The 19,719-nt window shown below is 46.0% G+C and overlaps 1 protein-coding gene across 13 annotated transcripts in view; it reads left to right on the top strand.

Moving 5' to 3' along the window:
- LOC127068422 (CUGBP Elav-like family member 4) overlaps nt 1-19,719 on the top strand; it is a 520,701-nt gene that overhangs the window by 81,904 nt on the left and 419,078 nt on the right. For 11 of the 13 annotated variants that reach the window (XM_051004620.1, XM_051004613.1, XM_051004618.1 and 8 more), the window contains exon 2: nt 13,161-13,243. Coding sequence is in view for 9 of the 13 variants with exons in the window: in XM_051004613.1 (XP_050860570.1) it covers nt 13,161-13,243 (83 nt within the window). In the remaining 4 variants the exon portion in view is untranslated. Of the gene's footprint in view, nt 1-13,160; nt 13,244-15,643; nt 19,169-19,719 lie in introns of those variants that run through there. The other 2 variants (XM_051004614.1, XM_051004619.1) reach the window with 2 other exon arrangements.

Raw genomic sequence — 19,719 nt, 5'->3', positions numbered from 1 at the left:
CGTGTCTCCGGCCAACGATAAAGAAACGACTCGCATCGTCGAGAATCGGCTAGGTACGTAGCTTTGGATGCCTACGACGGAATAGGTAATAAGATAATAGCTGATGGGTGAGAAGAGGGAAGGACGTGTCTAGGATAGGAGAGGAGGAAGAAGACGATAGTCGAGGGTGGAAGGTTGAGGAGGACAAGTGCCAGAGTGCCACGCGCCTCCGATCTTCACCCTCCGAGGGAAACAAAGAAGCCTCGAAACAGCAGGCTCGGCCAGAAAGGAGTTTCAACCAACCGCCTCGCGCACAATGGCACAGTTAGGGTTACAAGCTTCTTGACGAGTTGCCAAGTCGCGTCGTTGACGGCGGCTTGGATTCTCTTTTGTCGTCGCCAGCGAGACGTCGTCGTTGTCGTCGTCGTCGTCGTCGTTGTCGTTCGTAGAACCGATCGTCGGCTTCGGCGTCATCTTCGTCGCCGGCACAAAGCTTAAGGCTCCTGTCCGCTTTGGAAGACGCCCGGCAAAATCTCCTCGACGTTTGATCCCCTTCTACCGAATTGAAACGGTGCCAATGAACCTGACGAGGTAGGCACCGCCTACCAATCCCTCGGAAAGAAACCTCGCTGAAGGATATCGTTATATTTGGACACTCACTGTTCGAGTTCTCCCTTTATTTCTTTTCGGAAGAAGAAGTTGATAAAAGTCAATGCCTTCTTCTTCTTCTTCCTCCTTCGGTTCTTAGTGCAATAACGTAAAGTAGATGGAAAAGATCTCACAATCAAAATTGTGACTCTACCGAATCTGATTCTTTCGTCGGGAGAGGGTGGGGGGAGGGGCGAAAGGGAGGCTCGACGATTTCCCGGTTAGACGTGTTCCCTTAGCCGGTTGAGATATCGCGTTGGACCAAAAAGAAAATTCAAAAGTTTGCTCGCTCACGAAGCATCCCGAGTACACAAAAGATACATGTACACGGCCTCGGCGGCAGAAGGATGAAGAAGGGATGGAAAAAGTAAGTAGAGAAAGGTAGCGAGTTTGTGAGAAAGCGTATACTCGCATACATACGTAGTTACTGGGATTCGCGCTGCGAAGGTAGCTGCGAACAAATGCCGGGATAGAAGTCGAGCTTTCGGCAAGCTGCGCACGTAGGCTTGAGGGGATAGAGACGTTCCCCAGGATGGCAATGATCACCACCCGGTGACTCTGCCAGCCATTAACGGACACATGTCTCTATCTGGACTTTGCATTCGAGGCGCGAGATTTATCGCCTTACACGGCTCGTAGACGAGGACCAACGAGAACGATTTTTCACTACTACTAAGGAGAAAATGATACCTAAGCTAACGCTCGCTAAATTCCTAGCTAAATTCGAAGATTTGAATATATCCTGTTGGTATAAGAAAAATCGTCGGGGAAGATATTATGACAAATAAATTCCATCCGGATATAATAGGACAATCGGGTGGAAAAATAACAGTCCATTTTTACACGACAATCCCAGCACCACCGTTCCACTTTCCTCGATCGATCGCGACAATTAGGAACGGAATGTGACGGCACTTTCCCGGTAGCGAACTTATTGTTATCGCGGCCCGGAGACGGCAGACTCGGCATTTTAATGTTATGCTCTTTGCGAGAGTAACGAAGAGAGGGTTCGAAGGCTTGAGAGTCGGGGGCGGCTCGATTCATTTTCACGAGTAGCGAAGGCCCGCAGTGGTTTGTCAATGGCTCTCGATAGCGGCGTCGGCGCTCGGCTGTTCCGGTCATTAAAACTTGATCCATCGAACTATTTGTTCGTCCGTACACGCTGCAATCCCGAAAGTCTCGTTTTTCACGATATCGCTTGGCACTCCGACGTGGGGGCCACCCCCTCGTTCACATTTTTTATGCGGCCGGCCATACATCATCGTAACGGCGAAAGCAAAGCGCGTCAGATAATTCACGGGCACTCAAGCGCTGCCTGCCCGTTAGGCTTGACAAAAATTCAGGATATATATCTTTTAATCGTACGGTACGCGCGGCTCTGCAATGACGCGACGAGAGGGTAGCGGCCGAATCGATTTTCTCCCTTTTTTCTATACTTTATTTTCTTTCTTTTTCTCTCTTTTCTCTTTTTTTTTTGAGAGCCTCGTTATAACCAGAAAGCATAAGCCACGATATATCGAGAGCGCAAGAGAGTGAGAGAGAGGCGTATTCGTGAAAGTGGACGTACTCGTTTTACTTTGTTCACGTAGTTATCGAGTGAGAAAACACTTCCATATATCCGACTTGTCGGGATGTTTTAAAGTCATAGAAAATCACCAGCTATTGCTATTGGTATCATCGATTGGCCGTCGTCTCTTAAGAAATATTCGTTCGCGAGATCTAGGGGAGAGACATCTCCTAACAATAACGACTATTGAATTTCTGACGCACGTGCCGAGTCAAAATGGGTTCTCCCGGAATATCTCTCTTTGTCGATCCTACACATGCTCGATAACGTTGGAGCTTTTATTGTCATGCAAAAGTGCGAGCTTATGCTCGATGTGGAGCAATTCGGCAGTCGGTTGGACACAATACGCCGGATAGTCGGCGCGATACAAAATATGCAAATTCGCGGGACGTCGGTGCCGGTGGTCCACGACAAAAACAATAAACGACGAGCGATTGCATGTGTTCATACATCGATGGATCCATAAAAATAGCCGCGCGAACACGGTCGCACCATCGAGGACGAACGCGGCACCGATAAAAAGAGGAGCGAAAGAGAGGGGCAAGAGAGAGAGAGAGAGAGAGAGAGAGAGAGAGAGAAAGAGAGTTTGCCGCGAAACACCTCGTTGCGAGTAGCGTCATTATTTAGTGACGACGAAACTGTCCGTTCCGTGCTAAATTTTCTACGGATTAGTAACTAACGAATTTACGATGGTTACCAAATTCTTCTCTTTTGTGAAAACAGTCAAAGTGGTCGATGCTACCTGGAAAAATTGTTCAACCATTTTCTACGGTAATGATCATTTTAACAATGTTTCAACGTTACGATAAAGTTCCGAATCTATGAAAGTCTTTTGTTAGTTACGATACTTTGTTTGTGCTACGGTTTCCAAAAGTGCTTGCCGGAGGCAAGCTTCCTACAGTTCTCACACTCCGGTCTAACACGTACTAACTGTTCACGCCTCTGCGGGTGTTCCGGCAGGGCCAGTGTTTCCAAAACTTTTCTTTCAACTGCCCGCTTCTCTCTCTCTCTCTCTCTCTTTACTTCGTTGCCGGTAGAAGGAACTCGGATAAAATTTCTGGTCGGCACCAGCGATAGATCTGTTGCCACCGTAGCTTCGAGAAAAAATAGATCCTCTATAGTTTTCTTCGCTTCTCCGAATGGATTGTAAATTTAAAATTCTGCTCGAGGAAGAAATTATTAATCATGCGCCAGTTCGGACGGCCCCGATCTTCGACGTATACCGTGACGCGCGTACTCTTCCCGAATCGGGAACATCGTGGAGGCCTTTGGGCTCTGATACGAGCTCGTCGAAGTTGAGCAGTTCCGTTGTAAAGAGCAAATAATAATAGCGGAGTTCCGACTCCGTCTAGTTTCTTGACTCTCGAAGGTAATCTCGCTTCGGTCGCATGTTTTCTGTTGCCTGGAAATTGTTTCTTCCAAAGTGAAGTGCTACCGCGCTTTTGTTGACTTTCCTTTTCGCGGACAAAAAATAACAGTGCAACTGCGGGAAAGAACTTTCTTGCCTGTCTTATTTATTTTTCTTCGGACCCTTTACGTCAGGCGGAGAATCGATTTAATCGAACTCCGCTTTTATCTTCGATAGAAACTTACATAACTCACCTTGCTGTTCTTTGCATCGTCTAGATATGAAATTTTAATTTGAAAATATTTCCGGACTAAAATTCGATTGGTTTTCCAAAGTATCCGAGGTTTTCCGTGGTCACGGAAGATCTCATTGCGCTCTAAATCGTATGACGATCGATATACGATCGACGGTACGCGTCGGACGGTGGTTTTCCTTGGGAGAGTAAGGATAAAAATGGCGTAGATCGAGAAGAGTGAGAACGAAGAAGGGAGAATTGAGTGGAGAAAAGGAAGAAAGAGGGAGAGAGAATTGGCGAAGCGTCCTGCAGGCTGGTTTGACGTGTTCCTTCCCGAGGTATTTTCGCTCGTCGTCGGCCATTTGCTAGCGTCGCTTGTAAATATGAGCGGTCCTTCTTTCGGACAGAGAGCAATAGCCCTAACAACGTCTTCTTACCGACGTCGTACGAATCGAGAACATTTCCAAGGCAGCACTTTTCTCAACCCGAGGGACGCTTTCGCCATTCCTCGAGCGGCTTTCGTGCAGCCCCGTAAAAGGGATAAGAAAGTAACGGTCGCAACTGCGGAAAAAAAAGGACGACTAGACGAAACGAGAGGAGATATAAGATGGACAAGATGAGAGAAATAGAGAAAGACGAAACCGGTTCACCTCGGCCAATCAACGTCGATGGCATAGAGCCATCGTTCTAGCCATTTTACGCGGCGTCGTAAAAGATCCTTGTTACGAGCGACGAACGAACAAAATGACGGATCATAATAAGTTCCTCTACTTCGGTCGGTAGGCTCCAGCTAGCATTTCCCTCTTTCCAGAAAATTTAAGCGGGGAACGCTCGTAAACTATCCCGCGGTGACGTGCGTGATATCTCCCACGACGGATTTTCTCCCGAGAACGTCAAAGTCAACCGCTTTCTCTTACTCGCGGTCTAGAGAAAGAACTGCGTAGGGTAGTTTTCCAGACTTCTTCCATCGGATGGAATTTAATTAATCATCGGATATTGTGCCGAGAACTCGACTCGATTCCTGCCGGCGACGTTTGAAAGCATTTATAAATCGCTTTGACGAAGCAGAGATTCTCATCGCTTGTGAACGCGGTCGATGTCTTCCATTCGGGATCGACGAACGAATCAAGGAATCAACGAATTAACGAGGATGTTGTTGTTCTTCCGGCGTTCGACGCGGAAGCGCTCTCTTCTTATCGGCGGTGTCATGCTTCGTCGAGCCTCTCTCGTCGGGCAAAGTTGCGCCAAAGCGTCGATTTTGCTCGCGAATGCGCACGGCTGCGCGTATATACTCGGCGTATATACTGCTGACACGCGCGTGGACAAGACGCGATAGGAGCCATTATATGCGACGCGGTGGGGAGATTCTTTGTTCGTGTGCCGCCGCGGTATAAATTGTCGGGCTCACTTAGGTGGCCAAATTTATTCCAATCCCGTAATCCGCGCCTATTCATACAGATGCAAATCGGAGAAACGTGTGCCAAATTCGTACGCATCCTTCTGGAAACGAGATACCTCATGGGATAGGAAGGATAGCCTACATAGTTCGCTGCGGACTATGCCAGGAATGAATTAACGTGACCCTTACCCAGAAGCGGAGAGAGGCGGGAGAGGAAGTTGCTAGTCGGGATGGAAGCGCCGTGATACAACTCGTTGTCATGGTCCCTCTGGAAGTCAAGCCTGGGGCTTTCGAACGTAGTACCGCGAGTCACGCGTAATGCGGAGACTGCGTGGTGCCGTTGGTTCGTTGTTGCTGCTGCCGCGCTGCCTGCCCGCCCTCCCGTCCATCGTGAATTATTAAATGCCCGAATTAAATGCACCACCGGTCATACATAAGTCGCGCGCGTAGATCCGTTGTGGATATACGATCGACGAATGGAACGGCAACGGAGTCCGTTACCTATCGACGGAGCGTTTATTCCGATTTAGAGCCGATCGGGACGATTCAAAGTACTCGGCTTACGTTCGACTGCTTTGCTCGTCACTGCGCGCACCCTGCTCTTGTCTCTCTCCATCTCTATTTGTCTTCGCCACGAACGATAGTGCCTAAATCACTTGGGCTTAATGCACATACAACTCCGTGCTAATGCACGTGGCTCAAGAGTGTACCTGCTAATCGTTCTCTCGAAATAGTCGGGCTTCGCCCGCTAGAAACGATACAGCCCTTTCCAATTTATTTTATCCTGAGATATCGAGGATGTTGGCCGCATTGCCGAAGTCGATGAAGCAGAATAGGATAACTCGAGCGAGTTTATCGTTCGGTGCCATGCAAACTCTCTGGTTACGCGTACTCCTCGGCTTTATGGACCGCGACTTTGCGATTGCGGAAATATCGAAGCTTTTCCTTCTCGACGGCCTTAAACTCTTCCCGTCTCCCGTACGACCAACTTTTTTCAAAGCGTTTTCCAAACGAGTGAAACGAAACTATTCGCTCATCGATGATATCGGCGCGAACCGAAGCGCCTTTCCGCAAATATCCGAACGTTCTTTATGCTCGTTACGCGATCGGGCTCGTGCCCCGATTTCTAGGAAATGGCAAATTGATTTATTCTTCGCTTGCGTCGATGCTTCGAAGCGGGCAACTTTGAGCTCGCAATAGTCGATGTTTTTTAGCGTTGGCATTGAACGATATCAATCGTGTGTACGAGATCGTGCTCGTCGACGTATACTTCAGGAAGAACGGCAGAGATCGTTCGAATGTCTCTCGAAGCAAAATACTAACTATTGTTCGCGCGACAGCGTGCGTTAACGCGTTTACGACGAATGTTTCCGAGCTTTATGCAACAGTTTGGCTCGGAGCCGTCTTACAAGAAGTAGACCACCGATCATCTTCTCGAAATAGCGTTATGTATAGCTCGCGATATCTAGATCATAGATACTACGTGTCTCGTGGGGTGAGAAAGAAGGGAAGAGGATTTTCTCGCGCGACAGTCATAAAACCGAGAGACGAGAACGAAGGGGTGAGAGAGGGCGCGAGGGACGAGAAGATAACTGCATATTCTTTATAACTCGATATTCGTTCGTTCGTTCGTTCGTTCGTTCGTGGTTATATCCCAGCGCTAACGATAAACGTCTATATATATATATATATATATATATATATATATATATATATGTGACTAGTCCGAGTATTAACCTTCGCGATGTTGATTGACGGTTAACTGCTAGAGTAGTTTGCGGTCAGATACATATACGTTTCCCTCCGAGCGTCACATTTTGAATTTCAATTTTTATTAAAAATGCAAACTTTTCTTAAAACGTACGCGTCAAAGTGGAGAATCGGTTTATCGGACTTTCATTAGGGAATTCGTAAAATCCACGTCGTCGGACCAGCAATTGGTTAAGAGCGATTTGGCTAGCGTTAGTAAGTACCTCGGAACTTTTCGTTCCTCGTACACTTGCTCCGAACGTACACTCTCTCACGTTCTTCAAGTTCCGAGACGACGTGTCGAAGATAATTCGATGCGGGGTTTGACTTTGGCGCGGGCCGGGGACGAGAGGGAGAAACGAAGAGAACGATTCTTCTTCGACGGTTTACGGAAGGAGTAGAAGAGTGTTTCTCGTTTACGTGACTCGTGTCACTTTGAGAAACCCTCTTCGCATTATTAGGGAACGAGAACGCCAGAAAGTTCCTCTTTCTCTGCGTATCTCGAAGAAGATGCACGTGTTCTCACGTTCACGAGCCTTGATCGCCGGAGCGAATCGAAGAAGCGAAAACGTCTAACTATGAAAATTGACGAATCTTTCGAGCATTTCCTTTTCCTCTCCTTCCGTCGTAGGAGGAAGATTGGAGAAAGAGAGAGAAAGAGAAAAGAGCGAAAAACGCGTTTTCGTGGGGCATTACGAACGAGAGCAATACGGGAGGAACGTGGAAGACGAATGACGGTGGAGAACGTGCATGGAGGAACGACGACGAACGGCTGGAATAGAAATTCCAAAGCTTTTTTCTTTCTTTAATAAATACGTGGGGAGCAGAAACGGGTGTACCGTTGGTCTCCGTCGGCATCGAGTTTTACCGAGAAACGGACGAACGAAGTGGACTCGAAGAGGAACGTAGGTAGATACAGGCATCGGCCGTGGACGAAGAGGGACGAAGAGAGGAGGGGAAGAGCCTCTGGGACAACGACGTTGAAAAGAGGGAGAGAGAGATCTCGTTGTATCGATCGGCGTCATAAAATCCATTTTATGACTTGGACGCTGTCCAGTGACTGGTGTATTAGCCGTCGCATTGCCTCGCAAATAAAACGCTCTTCTACTCTTGAACCCCCTTTAACCACCTCGCTCAGCCCTCGTCGCCGTCGGACGGTGCCATCAACTCTCGTCTGTATCTCCCGTCTCCTCTCTTGTCCTCCCTCTTCATCTACTCTGTCTCTGTACATCGGCTCTCTCTCTCTCTCTCTCTCTTTCTCTATCTCTCCTGTTGTACGTCGGCAGGTTTATAGGCAAAAACTCGGTAGCTAGACCGTTTCCTTCATGGTCTTGTACCTCGTGCGATTATACCATTTTACATAGGGAATCGAATCATCATTTCCCGTTTTCTTCGCTCCTTTTTTTCTTTGCAAATGTTTGCAATGTCGATGCGTTGCGAATTGAGTGTTTATCCATAAAAGTTTTCAGGGATAAGTACAGCAAGTTATGCTAATACCTGGCATGCTTTGATATTTATGATCTCGTAGACGCGTAAAGGTTCGTGCAATATTCTCGCGTACTTTACTCGAGTATTTTCGTCATTGTTAGCAAAGGAGGAGAATTCTTTGTTGTAGGTGAAATAAGTGTACCTTCTCAATGGATATTTTAACAACGGCAGATCCCTGCTACGCCGTTGTAGTTGCCGGAAATATCTCGATTATCTACTAGAGTTATTTTGTGCTTTGTGATTCTCTTTTTACCTCTTTAGAGAAAGACAATTAATGGATAGACCCAATACGCAGAATTAGGAGGCGTAGGCTTCCGAGAGGAATAAAGATAGGGTAAACGGGTGGACTTTTCGCAAATTGGTTTCGCGTGTTCAAGAGGCGGGTCGGGGCTCGCTCGTACATCGACCGGTGACCGTAGATAATTAATCCCAATTGAATTAATTAGATTCGCTCGGTGAAAATTAAGCTCCGTCGGTATATACGTGCTGGGATATTCAAGCTTTTGTCACGAACCGGCCTTCGTCTCGAAATTCGTCTAGTAGGAATTGAATTCTCTTAGTCTTTGCTCCTTCCAACTTTTATCTCTTTTTTTTTTCTTTCGTTCGTTTCTCCTTTTTTTCTCTTCCTTTTAGTTCGTCCGATTTACGTACGTCAAAAAGCTGGGCTTGGCCTTTACATATCGTAAAACAATCTCGAACACGTTAACGCTTTTTTGCGAAGCGACGATCGTAGCGTGATAGCGATTCCTCGCGACGATTTTTCAAGCACGTTCGTGCATTATATTTTATTGCGCCTTTTAACCAATATATCTCAACCACTTGGGAGTCGATGTGGCGTGCGACGCGCGTGACGTCCTGGAAGATAACGCTTCGTCTTTTTCTTTCTTTTGTTTCCCTTCCGTTTTCTCTTCTCTCTTTCTCTCTTTTTCTATCATTGACTCTCTCTTTTTTCCGTTTCCTCTTTTTTCCTTCCTTCTCGACTACACTACATTTAGACTCGTTCTTTTCCTCTTTCTCTCTCTCTCTCTCTCTCCCCCTCTCCCTCCCTTTTTCCATACACGTACGTATATATTTTTATTTCGTTCTGACTCTCCACTTTTATGCGAGATCCTTCGCTTCCTGCTAGACCATCGCGTCGTCTTAGATAACTGCCCGGGAATATTATAAATTTTCAAAACAGTACAGTGCTCAGATAAGGAAGAAATCTAAACGAGCTCGCATTAACGCAACGGTACACTCGTGTTTCTGCCGAGTAGACCGAGGTCCCATAGTGATTGATAAGCTGATCTTTACCAACGATAACGATCCTCCTTGAGGGAAATGAAATTTAGAACGCTGGTAATCGATATATCACTTCGTTATAAAAGGATTATCAAATTGTTCCATATTCCGATATTAAATGAATATTTTAAAAGGTCGTATTGATTTCAAATCCAACTTATTGTCCGTGTCATCGTCGTAGTTGCTTCGATTTCGATTTGATTCGATTCGATTCGATCGAAAGACGAACGAGGAAAAGAGGTACCGCGCTTGCAGGAAAGCTCGACCCACCATGGGAGTTAATTCGCCTGGGGTGCCAAGAGAAAGGGGCTATGATTCGGCGCGCTACGAAGTTTTCTATTCGCGACGGTATCAGCCGTGGGGAATAGGAACGTCATGCGAACTGTCCCAATGCAATTAAGATAAGCACCGGCGATGTTTATAAATGTTTCGTTGAGCGCGCGTATTACGAGCAACACGCGGCCATACACGCCTACATATACATTCTCGTATGGTTTCACGAGCGAAACAGCGACCCGAAGGAAAGGGGAGAAGAGAATCGTGGCGCGTCTCCTATCCGAGAAAAAGCAAACAGTCGACGGCGTGACTACCCGCAGGCTACTGGTCCTTAGAAACTTTCGGACGCCATTCCCCTTTTTGCTTTCAACCCCTCTTTCTTCCCCTCTCCCTCCCTCCCTCCCTCTCTCTCTCTCTTTCTTTTCACCCTTTCGCGACGAGCAACCTGCGTGTGGTTTAACTCGTGTCAGATTTCAAGTAATATTTTGCACAACTTTGAATGATAAAAAGGCTTGATTTTTTGTTCCTTTTTTCTCTTCCCTTTTTTCTTTCTTTTCCTTTTTTTTCAAAGTAAAAAAAGAATTTCCTCGCCACGAGTGATCTAGCATCGCTGGTAACGCGAATTTAAGATACACGTTTAAAGTAGACGCGCAGGATTTGGTATTGCATGAAAAATTATGAGATCGTCTAGGGCCGGCTTCCACCTACCGTCGTCGCTATCATCGTTTTCTCCTCGTCCTCCCGTTCCAGTCCTACTTCCTTCGCCTCATCGACGTAACTCCTCGCTAAGAAACTGCTGCCGGCATGACTCTGGCTGCCATCCTCGTGAAATTGCGTCTTCGAAGCCTCGCCGTGAGATTAAAACGTCTCGGATTTCACGAGGCGGAACGTGGAACGACGACGAGGAGAAGAGGAGGACGACGAAGGCAAGCGATTTAAATTTCACACGCTAGAACGGCGCGACGGCGAACGTGACGGAAACGGATGCCCGACTTTCTTCTTTCTCAGGGTTATTCGGAATTTTTCCTGTGGGCGATCGAACTTTACTCTTCTTTGATTTTCTTTCGGGATCGTCCTCCTTCTTCTTTTATTTTCCTCTTCTTTCCGTATCAATTGTTCGACTTGATGAAAACATAAGTATATCGTATTTCATTTTAACATCTCTCTGATAGTTTCTTTTTCACGGAACTTGAATTATCAGGTAGAAGGAGCGAGTAAGGTGCTCGTGATAATGTTGCGAAACGTTCGAGCGTGTCTCGTTCATCGTGAGAGACACGTCCAAGTGCACCCACGAGTCTTGTACCGCGCGTGCTTGCTTACATCCATCTCGGTGCGTTGAGATAGCGAAATGGCGATCAGATAGGATGGAGAGGCCCTTTGAATAAATCCTCAGACCGATAGGGAGGCGGTCCCAAGGGGTTTGCTCGACAATGCGATAGCCGATAATGGTCTGGTTCAAGCGCCGTCCAATTCTGAGGTTAATTACCATCGTTTTAACCCGTTGTCGTTTTCCTCCTCGTATCGGCCCGAAACCGTTCTTAAAATCGGCCCAAGTTGTGCGCTGAATTAATTTTATGTCGATAATCACCGCCACTCCTTCCCGAGGATAAGAAAGAAAAATGAACGGTATTAACGCAGAGAGAGAGAGAGAGAGAGAGAGAGAGAGAGAGAGAGAGAGTCTTCTCGTTGAAAATCTTTCTTACTTATTTCGAAATTAGAGGACGATAAATTATTACGATTAAAGAAGTGAGAGAAGTTAAGAAGCGCGGTGTACTAAATTGTAATTAAAAAAGAAAAAAGAAAAGAAAATACAAGGTTATTTATATCAAATACCAGATAACGAGGCAAGTCCACCTAGTAGTCCAAAGGTTGCGTGAGTAAGGCAATACGATCTACGGATGTTTGCGTCGGCCCCACGACGTTATTATCTTACGGAAATGATAACGGAAAGATCGAACTGCTATCTCTGCAATCGTGCCTCTTTCGTGATACACTTACACATGGTACTCGCGATATTCGACGTTTCGGTACTTGGAATATTGTATTTCTGGATAGGCTGTCTTCGGCATTTGTACTTTGGAGGAAAGAAACTAATAAAACGCTATAAGCCGCGTTTAAATCAGATTTCGATGGGATCAAATATTTAGTTAAGTGGATCAAAATTTGTGCCACTTTTTCCGTCGTACCGAAGCTGCGCGCCGATCGTCCCGCTCGATAACACGATAGCCGAAATAATTGAATTTACCTCGATTCAATATTGGGTTAGAGGTTGACTTGATTTCATCAAACGTTTTAGTCGTATATTAAGACCCCTTCTTATTTCTATAATTCAAGGCACTCCAGCAGTGCTCGATACGCTTGAGCGAATTCGCTTGGTCGTAGTAGAGGAGGAGGAAATATCGTTCTCTATGTCACAAAGTTTCCTTTCTCCTTGGACTTCCGTGGTGGAGAAGAGCAAGCGAGAGAGAGAGAGAGAGAGGGAGAGAGAAGGAGAAGGAGAGTTTATTTTCACGTGGCACGCCCAAGCTTCGCTGAATTCAGTTCGGTCGAAACTGCGTGAGATGAGAACGTTTCCGTCGAATCGTTGAAGTAAATGGCACCGCCCCTTGCGTTACCAGCGATACACACGTCCCTGGACGTTGCAAGAATTACAACGTAAAACTTCTTTTTCTTCTTCTAATGCGTCCCGTGCTGGTAATTACGCAGTGAAAACTTTTCTACCGTCCCACCTATCTCTAATTACGTTAACACACTGATTCCAGTCACGTGATTCTTACATAAAGACGATTACGTTTGACCAACGAACAGCTGTGGCACTACCGTGATGATCTCTCCCAAAATCGGACTCCACCCCGAGTCCCAACGACTCCAGCGTTCTCTTTTTTATCGCCTTGGATCGACGAAATCGTAATTTCTACTTGTACGGGCATACCGTAGAGAATGAGCTAGAAAACGGACTAGCGTTACATAGAATCGTTTATTTTTAGCTGTTCTAATTATATGCTTTTACCGCATCATACGATAACGAATAGCACGAATAATGTAACGATTTTCGTGCCTCCTTCGAGGATCGATCGAAAGCTCGAAAAAAATGATAAAATTCTAAAGACGTGGTCGCTTTCGACGGACACTTACTTCTTTGCATATTTTTCGATTTCTCCTAACAATGTTTTCATCTTTGATGTTTCAGGGTGTGCATTTCTCACCTACTACAGCCGTGACAGCGCCATCAGTGCCCAGAACGCTCTACATGAGAAGCGGACTTTACCAGGGGTGAGTGTTCATTATTACGTTATTTATTTACTTTTGAGTAGTAACTCGAGAAGGATCTAACAATTATTTTCGTATTAGTTCATATATCGTAAGTAGTAATCTGTTCGTATGTAGCCGAGAAATATTTCGTTATCGGTATATGCCCATATTGCCATCAAGGACAGAAGTGAATTATGCATCGCGTAAGTTAGCATCGACCGATTATTTTTCTTCTTTTTTTTTTTTTTTCTTTTCTCGTAAAAAGTGGGTTACGGATAAGAAGAAATCTGAACTGCCACCTTATATATCGCGATTTAAACGATTTGATATCAAGAGGGTATAAATTCGACACGAAGAATTTTGCCACTCGTAATACCATAGACACGGTGATACTCTATTTATAGAATCGAAATGTCACATATGAGAAGATTGATACACATTGAATGAATTAAATGAAAAAAAAAAAGAAAGAAAAAAATGGAGAGAAGAAATTTCTAAAGATTCGGTCTCTCATTCTTTCTCACTATTTAAGAGGATTATAAAACGCTGTAGTATCTTGAGAATTTTTCTCTCCAGACATATTTGTCTAGAAGAAAGTTAACCTCTTCGATGACGTTAACAGATACTTATCGCTGGAGCGGTCCGTATGGCGCTTCCCAGGATAATTCCGGCGATTCGCCGAGCGATCCGGAATATTAAAATGGCCTCGACGTGACAAGTTAATCTCTTAACGTCGAAAGGGTAGTTAGAGGAACGGGGGAGGAAAAAAGGAAGGAAGGAAGGAAGGAAGGAAGGAAAAAGGGTCGCAGAGACGTTGACGGTGGTGGAAAAGGGCGAAGGGTGGACTCAACCAAGCACACGATGTATCATCGGACGTTCATCTCCCTCCGTTTGTCTCTCCTTTCTCGAGACTCCCTCAACAAATGCCAGTGCTGGCTACGTTTCTCCTTGTTCCCCGGTGTCGGAGATCGCTCTTGTTTGCACTTACCGCAAGGCTCGAATCAATAATTTTACGTATACGAGAAATAATTTTACGTATCGACCGAACGATGAAAGATACTCTGGCAACGATGAGATGTTCTCGATCGACGATAATATCGTTAATATACGGAATCGGCTCGTGCGTATTTTTGATGTCGATGTAAAATAATAGCGTTAGGATTCGTTTCTCGTTGCTCTCGAAAGTTTGCCGTCGATCGTCCCATCTCCGTGGCGCTGAAGGGTGGCAGGAGCCGGCACTGAACGTTGCTTAACTGCCAGAGCAGTGCCAACACGCCCCTTCCCATTATCCGTTACTACCCCTTGGAAGTCCGTAGCTAGTACTGGCGTTATGTTTCGTTAATCTATCCCCGAAACAACGCTGCTACGGTCTTGGCACCGCTGCCAGCGGAAATCGTTTTAAATGTTATGCCGAGAGATGCGCCGGGGGCTCGGTTGAGTTATGACTTTATGAAGAGAGCCGAACGCACCGTTCCGGCCTCGCGTTTCCGCATGCGTACGGTTCTACTCTCCCTTTGCACCCGTCCTTCCCATAGACGGAGAGAAAAAAGAGCCGTCGTGTACCGGTTGTTCGAAACTTTTTTTAGTCATTCGTTAACATTTCGTTTGTCAATGCTAATGTTCCATCGCCGAAGGTTTCTCTCCGTTTTTTGTCCTTCTCTATTTCGCGGAATGATAGCAGTATCATTAAATCACCGGCGAAGTAACACAGTTTTTAGATTTTAAAACCGGCTTTACCGTTGTTCCAAGTGTGCTTCTTAATGAAGCCGATTAGTTTGAATTTTCATCTTGCTGCCGTACGGGCTGACATTGTATTTCGCCGGCGTAATGATGATGTACAGTCACTGGGCCGCGCGTTCCTGTACGTAATGCGTCTCCCTTTTTGCGGGTCGGCCTGTTGTAATGACAAAATGTAAATTACTACGGGAACACGTATAATCGAGCATTATCGCGTCGATTTATGCGCGACCCTTTATCAAAATCCTCATATAAAAGGAATTTGTTGTAGGACCGATATTCGGTGGGGTAGACTTTCGGCTTGATGCATTTGGGATGTGTCCTGCATTACGGTTATGCAGCATCAATTTTCCGTTTATGAAACTGCGCAGAGACTCTTTGAAACATCGTTATTGACCATTCGATCGTCGACGTAAAATCCTCGAGACGATTTTCTGGCACTGCAGTAACAAATTCTATATTTTTTAACATTTTACCAGGGTACGCGCGCCAACGAAATTACTCGTTTTTCTTCCTCTTTATCGAACGGTTGCGTTCGATAAAGCTACAAAGTCAAAGAGATATCGGACGTTTTACGATCAAAGAGAATCTTACGTCTCTCGGTCTGGTGTCTCGCCGATAGTCAGTTACTTCGAAACAGTGACTCGTAGACGTCGATAAGACGACGACGCATTAGAGGTTTCGTTTTAGTAGCGATTAAACGTCGAGGCCTATCGTAGGCACCTTTACGACGTGGATCGGTCGGAACGGAGTACTCATATCTCGACACACCTGAGGCTATAACTCGGTCCAACCAGCCGAGCCTTCATAAACACGAATCGCAAGGCGAACACCACCCCCGCTGTGCAAGCAATAACAATACCACGATGGTCAGGTCGGCTATACTTAGACATTGCTTACCGACGAACGTTGCACGTGTGCACGCGAACGTCTGAAAGTGTGTATTTCCTCTCTCTCTCTGTCTTCTTCGTTTCCTTTTCATACCTCTTTCCGCTTCCATTCTTCTTAAACGCGCTCCGCATTGAAATATTAGCTCTAGCGCTCGTCTTCAACGATATCAAAATCGAGTCTCTTTCTCGTCGTTTCGATCGACTAGCGGATAGTTGGTTATCTTACGTCACACGATCGAGCAAGACAGATAGCGAAACCCGAGGTTTCTCGATTGGATATTATCGACTAATCGCGATGATATACTCGTGGCCTCTCGATAACGATCCAGGAGAGGTCGGATCGCCGTTCAATAAACTACGCAATGGCGTGATCGGTAGGAGACACAGCCGTGAACGATCCTTATCCGCATCCGAATAGATTCGCTCAAGGGTTTGATCGAACGTTCGCGTGCAGGACGTGGTCATCAACGCGAATATAACTTTCTCTCTTCGTGTTCTTTTCTTTGAAAATGATAGAAAAAGTTGAGCGAGAGAATTGGATTATTATTTGGGTAACTTTCCTCGGCACGCTCGGTGGTCTCGTAGAAATCGAGACCGAAATTTCAAGATAAAAAGCCGTAAAAAGCCGAAGAGTTCGCTTCTTTGAAAATGGTTCGACCGATTTGCCCGAGGCAACAACTCTGCCTATCCTTAATCCGACAGTTCTTTAAAGAATTAAAGCGCGATCTTTCTCTTCTTCTCTCTCGCGGCGGAGTTCTCTTCGAGCGTCTTCCTTCGATGAAGCTTTCCAAATTTAATTCTTGTTTATTTACTTTGCCTCGGATGCCCGGCCTCTGCGTTAGCTGCGAGATGTTGATCTAGGCGGCCCCTAACATTAACAGATCGCCAGATGTTACTACAGGATCGTCCATATTTGCCGTGTGACACGGGAATTGATGTACGCTTTCGTTCGAGATGCCGCCTCGAGAAATATCGGTCGGCTTGTGTTATCGTTTAGAAATTCCCTGGACAAACTCAACCGTATACCACATTTTGCTCGCTGCGTTTAATGCGACATGCCAGTAAATTACTTTATACTTTATTGATAATAAATTAATTTACATTTTATTGATAACGTCAAGGATAACGAGCTTTACGTGTAAAAATTCTCTAACTGGCGCAAACTCCGCGTATCTTGCTTAAGCTTTCACGTTGTAAGTGATAATTTACGCCGTCGATTATATCATTAGAACGTAGCCTAAAAGAAAAGGAAAAAAAGAACCTCGCTAATGCCACTTTAATACACATCGTATCGAGATCGCCAGATTCACACGTTTCGCCATATACGAAAAGCGAAGAAACAACGCGTCGCGGGAGGTCCGACGCAAATAAGTCGACGTACAGAAATACGAATCGGTGCTTATCGACGAACGTGGTGGTAGGCCACGCTTCGAGTCTCTACGGATACGTACAGTCGCTTCTTAACGTTACCATTATCAAGCGGTTTTTAAAGGAGTTACCGGAGAAAGGAGAAGGGAAAAGAAACTAAGAGTATCGTTCGGAATAGTAGAAATTTGCATAAGTCTAAGCGATAACCGAATGCATGCAAATGTCGAAGTGGCGTCGAGAGGGGTCGAGGATGTAAAAAACAGAAAAACTGGCTCGACGTGGAGAGAAAACGGTGTGTCGACTCGAGCCGGGCATTCCTTGCACACCGTTCTAACGAAGTTTTTCTAAGGTCCTGCGCGTGCACCTATTCCATCCCCGTCGAATCCGATGAAATTTAAGCGATACTCGGGAACGTACCGATCCGCTTTGTCCTCGTGCGTCTTTGCTCGACTGGACGCGCGTAAATAGTAAAAGAAAACGAGAGGAAAAGAAATCGGGAGGAATGGAAACGTAAGTTTACCAGCTACCGCTTATCGCTGAGCTTTTCAACGTCGATGGCGTCGTTCCATATAGGAGTTAACGACGACGGTTCGTTAAAGATAACGTCTACGGAAACTTATAATAGACGGTATAATATTAAGAAGAAGAAGCGGCCGCGATAGTGTCGTGAAACAATTACGAGAAAGTTTCGTCGTGTGTTTTCCTCTGCTTCGTCGACGAGTGGGAAGAGGAAGAGGTATGGAACGGTCGGAGAAAAGAGGAGAAGAGGGTCGGTAGTATTCGCGCAAGGCGAAGATACGAAGGAAGAAGAATAAGAGGAGAAGATGGAGGAGTCTAAAGGAGGGATGGAAAAGAGAAATGGGAGGGGACTCCGTGGAACCGAGGAAGAGAAGGGAGTCACTCCCAAGAGGAAGCAAGCCCGAGTGGCGACGCCTCAGTGACCGAGCTTACTCTCTCTCGTGCTTTGGCTCGCAAGCGCGAACCTCGTAGAGCCTCCTTTTTCGTCTACCACCTACCACGCGCGTCTACGCGTGTTCTCCCTCTCTCGTTCTCGTGTCCCTGCGCACGAAGACCGGCGCCTGCTACAACCCTCGTGGTGGGCGCCTCGTGGACCTTCGCTTTTGGCTCCTACGATACGGCCCTGAGAATAAGCCAGTCGCAGTTATACGCGCGCCCTTCCGTACCGTTCTTTCTTTGTCTCCATTCTTTCTTTTTCCCTTGCCGAGTTGCCACGTTTCAAGAAGCTGCTTTCGCGACTGTCGCTCGCGTGCCTTACCACCGAGGAAGAAAGAAAACGGAAAAGAAAACGACTTTCTCTCGATCCTCTCTTTTTCATCCTTCTCCTAACTTCGCTTCTAACTTCACACGTGCGCGAGTTCGCTTTCGATGATGACATAAGTCTCTCTCGGCCTTGCGAAACAACGATGGTGTATTTCTGGCGATCGAGCGGACACGTGCTCCTACTTGCGCGTTCCATCTAGCCGGATGTTTCGAAGCTCTTTTCGCAAAACCAGTTGCATCGTCACGAGTGTTTTGTTTACGCGCTTTCGTAGGAAAAAGGGAGGGGAGAGAGAGAGAGAGAGAACGAGCAGCGCAAGTGTGTGTGCATTTCGCGTGATTCTGCGCAGTGTCGAATCGTAAGCCGGTCAGAAATTATAAGCGAAGCACGTTCTCGACTCCGAGCCGTTCTTAGTTTCGAAAGGGAAAGGATAACGGATTAACGGTGTTCCCTCTTGCCGATTTTGCGTGTTTCGAAAGTTTTTTGGTGTTTCGTTAAGATTTCAAACGTGAAACAGTGTGATCGTTACCGAGTGGAGGAATAGCAGTCCGTTCGACGTATCAATCGATCGACGGATCATCCGGAATAAATTTTTTCGTCCTCGGAAGAAGCAAGATGGTCGACTTCATCAGCTATCCGGAGATTTCCTATCTCTACGATGAACTTCTCATGGTATGACAAAGTTTTCCTCGATTACCGAAAGAGCGAAGGAATTTCCTTTTGATATTTTATAACCGTTCGCCTTTTCTTTGTCAAAGTTTCGCTATTAATTGAAATATCACTAAATCGATCTTGTATCATCGACCGCTAATTATTCAAATTGTCGCATGTAACAGCTGCGAGTCGTTGCCTTTATGGCTCATTCGGAGGCTATTAATCGTGCGAGAGCCGGAGGGTGCTCTCGTAGTAATACAAAACTATTGAAGACACACACACACATATATATACACGTGTACACGTATATCAGTAACTTTACCAAACACTATCGCGACCTATCGATTATTACATTCCCTTGTACTAATTTCGCGTTGCTTGCTTCCAAAGTATCCGCTCGTTAATTCTTCGAACAAGGATGTTAACCATTTTATCGGCGTATACGTTAGACGAAAATTTTTCGCGAGAAGGACGCGGGTCTAAGGGCTCGACGCAAAAAGTTCTTCGACTTTGCTTAAGTATCGCGATACGTTAAAGCTACCACGTGTTTTGTTCGATCCTCGCACCTT

Source organism: Vespula vulgaris, chromosome 13 (genome assembly GCF_905475345.1).
Source record: "Vespula vulgaris chromosome 13, iyVesVulg1.1, whole genome shotgun sequence".
Classification (NCBI taxonomy): domain Eukaryota; kingdom Metazoa; phylum Arthropoda; class Insecta; order Hymenoptera; family Vespidae; genus Vespula; species Vespula vulgaris.
Note: the sequence above shows the minus strand (reverse complement) of the source record. Positions and strands in the feature narration are given on the sequence as shown.